The 10,209-nt window shown below is 37.3% G+C and overlaps 1 protein-coding gene across 1 annotated transcript; it reads right to left on the bottom strand.

The window, feature by feature from the left end:
* Positions 1-7,617: 7,617 nt before the first annotated feature.
* Positions 7,618-8,562, bottom strand: LOC103266364 (olfactory receptor 6C6). The gene has a single exon (XM_008063968.1). It carries the CDS (start codon positions 8,560-8,562, stop codon positions 7,618-7,620), a length of 945 nt encoding a protein of 314 aa, XP_008062159.1.
* Positions 8,563-10,209: the final 1,647 nt, after the last annotated feature.

The raw sequence follows: 10,209 nt of genomic DNA, 5'->3' as shown, positions 1-10,209 counted from the left end.
TGTTCTTTTTTATGGCTGCGTAGTATTCCATCGTGTATATGTACCACATTTTTTTAATCCAGTCCTCTTTTGATAGGCAGCATGGTTGCTTCCTGGTTCTTGCTATTGTGAACAATGCTGTGATAAACATTCGTGTGCAGGTATCTTTTTGATAGACTGATTTGAGTGTTTCAGGGTATATTCCCAGTAGGGGGATTGCAGGGTCATATGGTAAGTTGATATTTAGAGCTTTTAGGAATCACCACACTGCTTTCCACAGAGGTTGCACGAGTTTGCACTCCCACCAACAGTATAGAAGTGTTCCTTTTTCCCCACACCCTCTCCAGCAACTGTTATTTTTTGAATTATTGATAATGGCCATTCTCACTAGAGTTAGGTGGTATCTCAGTGTGGTTTTGATTTGCATCTCCTTGATGATTAGCGAGGTTGAACATTTCTTCATGTGTCTGTTGGCTGCTCGGATGTCTTCCTTTAAGAAGTGTCAGCTCATATCTTTTGCCCACTTTATAATGGGGTTGTTTCTTTTTTTCCTCTCAGCACATTTGAGTTCCTTGTAGATCCCAGATGTTAGGCCTTTGTTGGACCTGGAGTTGGCAAATACTTTTTCCCAGTCTGTGGGCTATCTCCCTGTTCTCTAGTTGGTTTCTTTGGCTTTGCAGAAGCTTGTCAGTTTAATGAGGTCCCACTTGTCTATCTTATCTCTTATGGCATGTGGGTTTCAGGTTTTGTTCAGGAATTGGATGCCAGTTCCAATTTCCGTAAGGGTATGTCCTGCATTTCCTAAGGTTCTTATGGTTGGAGGTTTTACATTTAGGTCTCTGATCCATTTAGAGTTAATTTTTGTGTATGGGGACAGATAGGGGTCTTGTTTGAGTCTTCTGCATGTGATCAGTCAGTTTTCCCAGCACCATTTAATGAATAGGTTCTCTTCTCCCCAATGGTACGTGGTGGAGGCTTTGTTGAAGATGAGTTGGTTGAGAAATTGAGGTTTTGCTTCTGGAATCTCAATTCTATTCCATTGGTCTATCTGCCTGTTTTTGTACCAATACCAAGCTGTTTTGATTATTGTAGCTTTATAGTAAAGTTTGAAGTCTGGTAATGTGGTACCACCTGCTTTTTCTTTTTTTTTTTTTGCTGAGAATTGTTCTGGCTATTCTTGGTCGTTTGTGTTTCTATATGAATTCCTGTATTGTTTTTTCTAGATCTGAGAAGAATATTGCTGGTAATTTGATGGGTATTGCATTAAATCTGTAGATTGCCTTAGATAGGATGGACATCTTCACAATGTTGATTCTTCCAATCCATGAGCCTGGGATATTTTTCCACTTGTTTGCGTCGTCTTTGATTTCTTTGAGCAGTGTGTTGTAGTTTTCATTGTAAAGGTCTTTCATGTCTCTGGTTAGGAAAATGCCAAGGTATTTAATTTTTTTTGTGGCTATTGTGAATGGAATTGTGCTTTTTATTTGGGGTCCTGTTTGTTTATTATTGGTATAAAGAAATGCGATTGTCTTTTGTACATTTATTTTATATCTTCAAACTTTGCTAAAGTCCTTTATCAGTGTAAGGAAGTTTTTGACAGATTCTCTTGGGTTTTCAAGGTACACAATCATATCATCTGCAAAGAAAGATAACTTGACTTCCTCTTTTCCTATTTGGATACCCCTGATTGCCTTCTCTTCTCTGATTGCTCTAGCCAGGACTTCCAATACTATATTGAACAGGAGGAGTGAGAGTGGGCATCCTTGTCTTGTTCCAGTTTTCATGGGAAATGGTTCCAGTTTTTGTCTGTTTAGGAGTATGCTGGCTGTGGGTTTCTCATAGATGGCTTTTACTATTTTGAGGTATATTCCCTGTATGCCTAGATGTTCAAGGGTTTTTTATCAAGAAGGGGTGCTGGATTTTATCAAAAGCTTTTTCTACATCTAATGATATAAGCATGTGGTTTTTGTCTTGACATCTGTTAATGTATTTAATTACATTTATGGTTTTACGAATGTTGAACCAGCCTTGCATCCCAGGTATGAAGCCTACTTGATCATGATGGACAATTTTTGAGATGCGTTGTTGGATCTAGTTTGCTAGGATCTTGTTGAGAATTTTAGCATCTATGTTCATCAAAGATATTGGCCTGTAGTTCTCTTTCTTTGTTGGGTCTTTACCTGGCTTAGGTATCAATGTGATGTTGGCTTCGTAAAATGATTTGTGGTGAGTTCCATCTTTTTCAATTACCTGGAATACCTTCAGTAGGATTGGTATCAGCTCCTCCTTCAATGTCTTGTAGAATTTTGCTGGAAAGCCATCTGGACCAGGGCTTTTTTTGGTAGGTAGTTTTCTTATTATGTAGTCAATTTCCTTGATTGTTATTGGTCTATTTAGGATCTCAATTTCTTCTTGCTTCAACCTAGGCAGGTTGTGTGATGTCAGAAAGTCCTCCATTTCCTTAAGGTTTTCATGTTTGTTTCCATACAAGTGTATGTAGTATTCTCTAATAATCTTTTGTATTTCTTCAGGGTCTGATGTGACTTCATCTTTTGTGTTTCTGATTGTGTTTATTTGGGCTTTTTCTCTCTTTTTCTTGGTCAATCTAGCTAGGGAACCATTGATATTGTTTATCCTTTTGAAGAACCAACTTTTTGTTTCATTGATTTTTTTTTGTATTATCTTTTTGTCTTCTATGTTCTGGATTTGGGCTTTTATTTTGGTGATCTGAATTCTTCTGCTGAAATTAGGGTTTTGGTGGTCTTGCTTTTCCAGCTTCCTTAGGTGGCTTGTTAGGCTATTGATTTGTGATCCTTCCATTTTCTTCATGTGCATTTGTAGGGATATAAATTCCCCTCTTACTACAGCTTTCCTGGCATCCCAGAGATTTTGAGAAGATGTTTCTCCATTTTCATTTATTTCCAGATACCTTTTAATCCCTGTTTTGATTTCATCATTGACCCAGGAGTTGTTTAGCAACATGCTTTTTAGTGTCATTGTCTTTGTGGGTTTTAGGGGGACCTTGTTGGTGTTGACATTTATTTTTGTTCCACTGTGGTCCGAGAAGGTACATGGTAAATTTCAGTTTTTTAAATTTGCTTATACTTAATTTATGGCCAAGTATGTGGTTGATCTTAGAGTATGTCACATGCGGTGATGAGTAGAATGTATATTCTGTGCTCTTTGGATGGAGTGTTCTGTAGTTATCAATTAAGTCCATTTGTTCAAGAGTCACATTGAGGTTTCAGATCTCGTTGCTGATTTTTTGTCTTGATGATCTGTTTAGGGTTGTGAGTGGGGTGTTGAAGTCCCCAGCTATGATGGTGTTGGAGTTGATATCTTTTTTAGTTTACCTAGAAGCTGCTTTATGAAAGTTTGTGCTCCTATGTTAGATGCATATATGTTTAAGATGGCTATTTCTTGTTGATGAATTGAAGCTTTTATCATTATGTATTGGCCTTCTGTATCTTTTTAAATTTTTAATAGCTTGACGGGTATTTTTTCTGAAATTAAGATTGCGACTCCTCCTTTCTTTTGTGTTCCGTTTGCCTGAAAGTTTGTTTCCTATCCTCTTACTTTGAGTCTGTGAGTGCCCTTTCTAGTGAGGTGAGTCTCTTGAAGGCAATAGATTGTTTTCTGGTGATATTTTATCCATTTTGCCACTCTATGTCTTTTCAGTGGTGCATTTAGTCCATTCACATTTAGGTTAACTATTGAAATGCAAGTGTTGATCCCTGTCATAAGGTTCTTACAGAGTTGTTGTTCCTGTTTATTTGTTGTCTTTCTTTTGGTTTTGGAGTTGGTTCATGTGTGTTTTTAGTCTTTTGCCTGTACTCTTGTGAAGAAGGTTGTTGTTCTTTTTTCCTTTCCTGTGTTCAGTACTTTCTTAAGTGTTTCTTGTAGAGGTGGTCTGGTGGCAGCGTAGGTTCTTAGGGATTGCATATCTGGAAAAGATTTCAATTCTCCCTCACTAATGAAGCTTAGCTTGACTGGGTAGGTTATTCTCAGTTGAAATTGTTTATCTTTTAGAACTTTGAAGATAGGGTTCTAGGCTCTCCTAGCCTGGAGGGTTTCTATAGATAAGTCTGCTGTTATTCTAATTGGTCTTCCCTGGTAGGTAGTCTGGCCTTTTTCTCTTGCTGCCTTCAGGATTTTTTCTTTTATAGCTATTTTGTTTAGGTGAATTATTATGTGTCTGGGAGTTGGTCTTCTCATTTGTTGTCTTGCAGGGGTTTTCTGAATCTCTTGTTCTTGAATTTTTGCATCACTGATGAGATGAGGGAAGTTTTCTTGAATGAGTTCATGAAATGTTTTTTCCAGTGTGACCTCTGACTCTGTCTGCCTCAAGAAGGCCAATTACTCTTAGATTGGGTCTCTTGACATAATCATTCATCTCCTGAAGGTTTTGTTCTGACATTTTAAGTTTCTTTTCTATGTTTTTGACAGTTTGGGTAGTTTTGTATTTTGGTCTTCAAGTTCTGAGATCCTTTCTTCTGGTTGGCTAATTCTGCTTTCCATGCTAATTAGTTTGGTATTTATTTCCATCACAGTATTCTTTACTGCTGTTATTTCTGTCATCAGTTCCTTCCTATTTTCCTCTTGTCTTTCTCAATTTTTAAAATTCTCTCTATTAATGCCTTGATGTCTGGGTTTGTTGCTTGTGAACAGTCATTCTGGGGGCTCTTCATTGTGTGTGTTCCGAAGTCTGTTTTCTCAGTGTCTGACCTCCCAGGGTCTGTGTGAGCCCTGTATTCTTCTTTTGATTTTTCTTCATTTGTGCAGATTTTTCCTCCCTACTTTTCCCTTCCCACCACTTCCCCATCTTCTTTAATTCTGTTATTCAGGGGTGGAGTGGTTTCTTTTATTTCTGTTAGTTCAATCTCCTATTCTTCCTAATGTATTTCCTCTTGCTTTGTTCAGTTTTGGTGTTGAATTGTGGGTTAAGGGCAGTACTTTTTGTAGTTTTGGGATTTAATTAAGGGGGGAGCTGGGATTCAAAATCTCTCTGCAGATCTCGGTATTTGCCAACAGCTGTATGGATAGTCTGAAACCCACTTCCCACTGCCTTGGAGTCTGCCCATGCACTGGGGTTATAGGTTTACTCCCTGAAAGCAAAATGAGGTTAACAGAGAGAAGTGAATGGAGCAGGCAGTGTGGGGAGGGGGGTGGAGAGAGAGAGGAGTGAGAGGGAAAACTGTTGAGTGTACTGACTGGTAAATGAAAAGAGACACAAATACTGAAACAAATATAAAGAAAAACAATAACCATGATGGAAAACTAACCAACAACCACATAAAAAGCTAAAACATACAAAGATGCTACTGTACACACAGACCAACCTCCTTATGGTGTGCTATTCCTTTATACAAAGATGGGGTTTACAAAGAAATAAGAAAAAAGGAAAAAGAAAAAATAAAAAAAGGGGGGAAGGGATAGATTTAAGTCAGTAGACTGACAGAACCAACCAAGCACACTCTGAGACTTTTCCTTTAAGTCCAATGTCCTTTCAGCTCTGATTTCTAGGTGTCTTTGCAGGCTGGTAGAATTGTTCACAGTTAGGGTCAGTTGCCCCTGGCCTGCTGTGAAGAACAGTTCAGATATGGGCCCCCTGCCCAGTCTATTACTGAGATCTTGCTTTTTCTATTTATCAAGAGAGATGAGCCTCTGCTATTCCCGTTTTGATGTTGTTACATGGGCTCCCCAGCAGGTGGTGCTATCTCATGGCTACAGTTTAGGGGGTAGTGAGCTGGTTAGTGATCCATGACCTGCCGCAACAACTTCACGGGGGAAGTTCCACAGGCCTTTAGCCGGCTTAGGGGCATAGTGTGGCAGTGGCAGCAGCAACCAGGCAGTGGCGATCTCAGAAGATCCTGCTTGCGGGGCTTCACGGTCTGAAGTCGTGGGTCCCTTCAGGCATGAGCTGGGAATGACCGCAGGGGCGGCATCTGCGACTGCAGGAGCAGCCTGGACTGCTGTGATATCTGAGTAGCGATGGCGGGTGACTGTGGCGGCTGAGCTCCCTGCAGGCTGCAGAAGAGCAGGCTGCAGAAGATAGGAGCTGCAGCCCTTGGGAGAGAGCTAGGGTCTTTATGAGTGTTCTCTTTTGCAGAGAGTCTCACAGACCATGCCGCCCCATCGCCATCTTGCTGGAAGTCCCTGGTCTACACTTTAAGTGACTTCTCTCTCCGTTAAAAATGTCAAGTAAAGACTACAGCCCCAAAATGCCCTGGGATCATTTTAAACATATAATATATCTACTATATCTCAGACATATTGACTCAGAAGCATTGAGAATGAGAACTTGAAATTGCATTTATAAAACTGCCAAGGTGATTCTTACAGACAAAACCTGTGAAAATTACTAATATAGGAGGTTTAAGTCTAAAATAGTATTCTGGCAAACAGGTGCTTTTATACTTTCACCCTTCAGCCTCTCCAAACTTATGGCTGCCTCTACCTTAATCAGAACATCAAGTATTACTTACACCACATTCTTAAATTGTTCAAAAGTATGTTTTAATAGTATATATTTACTGAGCAATGAGGTATGGGTTAAATGGAGAAACTGAAGCACAAAATTTTGCTTAAACTGTGCAATGTTTCAGAGACTGTGTGGCAAAGCTTTTACTGAGCCTAACTGAATATCTGAAAGCCATTTCTAACAATGAGATGTATTAATTCTCCAAATGCATGTGGTTATCTAGCATATCTGTGTTATTTGCATATATTTGAATATCAGTTGCCTTTCCTTGTACATATTTTTAGACTCAATATAATTATTACTTTCTTCTGGAAGACCTCCCTTATATGCAAAATTCCACAGAAGCCATTCTATCTGCCCATAATATTTTTGTAGACCTTTATTACAATGCTAATCATACACCATATAGCAATGCAGTCATGTATTGCATAATGACATTTTGGTCTATGATGGACTGTGTATACAATGGTGGTCCCATAAGATTATAATACCATGTTTTTACTCTACCTTTTCTATGTTTATATATGCAAATACCACTGTGTTACAATTGCCTATAGTATTCAGTACAGTAACATGCTGTACAGGTTTGTAGCCTAAGAGCAACAAGCTATACTATATAACAAAAGTGTATAGTAGGTAATATGTGTAGGTTTGTGTAAGTACACTCTATGATGTTTGCATAACTACAAAATTTCCTAATGACATATTTCTCAAAATTATCCCCATCAAGTGGCGCAAAATTGTATTTGATTTATGTGTTTGTGTTCTTTAATCTATTAAAGCTTCCTAAAGGCAAGGCTTGAGCCCCTCACAATGTCTGGAATAAGATAGATATATAATAATTATATAAGGAGTTAATTAGTACATTACATAAAGCAAGTTTTATTTATTCAAGGTATAGTTTATCCAAAGTTATGGTTTCTAGAAACTGATATGCTATAAAGAGTTTAACACTTAGATTTTAAAGGAAGGTATTGTAGTAGAGTGAAATGTTTCATAAAAAAGAGTAGAATGTAAGGGGAAGGTTAATCATACACTAATTCTTGAGGAGAATCTCCTATGTGAGACAACTGACAAGGTAAAAAGTCATGATCAAAACAAATGTATAAAACATGTTCTCCAGTTTTTATGGAAAGGATGTAATTTGTGTCATATTCTTATAATGGTCTTTTTGAAAAACACAAATTCTTTTGCACTACATCCCAGAAGGCATCTTTCACCTGCTGGTTCCTTAGAGTGTAAATGAAGGGATTTAGTAAAGGGACAATTGAGGTATAAAGTAAAGCTATGTCTTTGGATACAGTCACTCTTTCTTTTGCAGATGGTTTAATATACATGAAGATACAGCTACCATAAGTCATGGAGACAACAATCAAATGGGAAGCACAGGTGGAAAATGCTTTGGTTCTTTGCTGTACAGACGGGAATTTCAAAATGGTCTTAATAATGCAAGTGTAGGAGAGAATCACTAACACCAGTGTGATCACAAGTGTCACCACAGCTAAGATGAAAGACATCAGTTCTAGGATACGTGTATCTGTGCAGGAGATCTGCAGGATAGGAGAAGTTTCACACATAAAGTGATCAATTATTTTGGAAGCACAGAAATCCAACTTGAGTCCCATGACCAATGGGGGGAAGATGATGAGGAATCCAGTTACCCAAGAGCTGAGTACAAGTTGGTAGCACACTTTGCTGCTCATGATGATGGGGTAATGTCGTGGTTTGCAGATAGCAACATAGCGGTCAAAGGACATGGCCGCCAGAAGGTAAAACTCAGTGACTCCCAATAAAAGGATAAAAAATAATTGAGCTGCACAGTTATTATAAGAAATGGTTTTGTCTCTAGTCACAATGGTTATTAAGAATCTGGGAATACACACTGTTGTGAATATGATTTCCAAAAAGGAGAAATTACGAAGAAAGAAATACATTGGAGTCTTGAGGCGGGGATCCAGCAGGGTAAGAAGGATGATGATTATGTTCCCCATCAAACTCAATGTGTAGTTAAGAAACAGAAACAGGAAAATCACAGTTTGCAATTGTGGATCATCTGTCAATCCTAAGAGAATAAATTTTATTTCCATTGATTGGTTCCTCATTGCTTTTGTGGTGAGCCTAGAAAATGTACATAGGAATAGAAAAAACAATGTTAATATGCATATATATTTCTAAAACTGAAACATATCTATGTGCTAATGATTTCTTTGGCTTGAAATTGCATATGACAAATAATTACATGCCATAAGTTAATTCAAAATTTCTTCTAATCCATTAGTTCTCTTTATAACTTTCCTCACAGAATTTCCCCCTAGGACTGGAATAATTTTTTTGTTAATATGCATTTTGTTTGTCATGCCCAGATGAATTCTGCTCTGCATGTATAATGTCAGTAAAATTATATTAATTATTTAAAATTTTTCTTTCTATTATTTTTATCATACCTGTGCAAATTGCACTAAGTTGGTTAGTCTTTTCAGAATGAGTATGAGGATGGTGTTTCAAAACCAGAATGTAGGGCTATTTTATAAATCCTGTGCTTGTATATGACTAAGGCAATATTTATTTTCAGTTAAGTAGTTGAAGATTCTAGGGTCAGTAGTTTTGAAATTTTTTTCTATACCGAAAGTATGCCATTATTATTATTTATTTTCTTGATTGGTTTTTCTGTATTCAAGTGAACAGTCATTTACTAGCATATAGGACAAATAAAACAAAGCAAAACATGACAAAAATAAGCAAGATTTATATTTTAATTAAAAATATCAATTCTTTTTTTCAATTTAACATTTTTGAAATATCTCCTTTTATTTGGCTACAAAATTTTGCCTCTGCTTTTTACTTCATTCATATTCTTTGTAAAACCATTCAGTCTCCCAGGTTCATTCTTCCTATACTTACTATATAAAAATTCTACTTAGTCCCAGGGTGTTATTGTTTTTTATGAGCTCTTGAATGATTGCTCATTTAGGGAGGAAGCCTGTGAGTGGAGGTAATCCTCCTAGGGATAGCAGAATTAGGGGTATCATGGACGATGCTAATGGAATTTTATTTCATGAGTTGGACATTGTTAGGACGGTAGTGCTTGAAAATAGGATTAATATGGAAAACAGTGTAATTGTTAGGGTGATGTAGATGAGGAGATTAAGGATTATTATAGTAGAATTATATTTTAGAATTGCGATTATTCATCCTGTGTGGGCAATGGAAGAGTAAGCTAGGATTTTTCGAAGTTGTGTTTGGTTTAGTCCCCCTCAGCCGCCTAATGCGATAGAGGTTAGGGCAATTAAAATGATTAATGTTAGGTTTAGGGTTATGTTAATTTGATATAAGATTGAGATAGGAGCTAATTTTTGTCATATGAGGAGTAATATTCCAGATGTTAGTGATACTCCTTGTGTAACTTCAGGAACTCAGAAATGGAAGGGTGAGAGACCTAGTTTTATTATTAGGGCAATTAAGATTATAATTGAGGATGCTTGATTAAATTTGTTTATAACAGTCCATTGTCCGGAGTAACTTGTATTTGTAATTACGGCTATTATCAGAAGTATAGAAGCTGTAGTTTGAATTAGAAAATATTTAGTGGCTGCTTCGGTTGAACGGGGATTGGCTTTTTCAATTAGGATAGGTGTAATAGCTAATATACTTATCTCTAGTCCGATTCAAATTAGTAGTCAGTGTGAGCTGAATATGGTGATTATAGTACCTGAAAATAGAGTAAGGAAAATGGAGGATATAATGAGGGG

This window comes from Carlito syrichta, unplaced genomic scaffold, assembly GCF_000164805.1.
Source record: "Carlito syrichta isolate Samal-C Ts95f unplaced genomic scaffold, Tarsius_syrichta-2.0.1 Scaffold307161, whole genome shotgun sequence".
NCBI lineage: Eukaryota > Metazoa > Chordata > Mammalia > Primates > Tarsiidae > Carlito > Carlito syrichta.
Note: the sequence above shows the minus strand (reverse complement) of the source record. Positions and strands in the feature narration are given on the sequence as shown.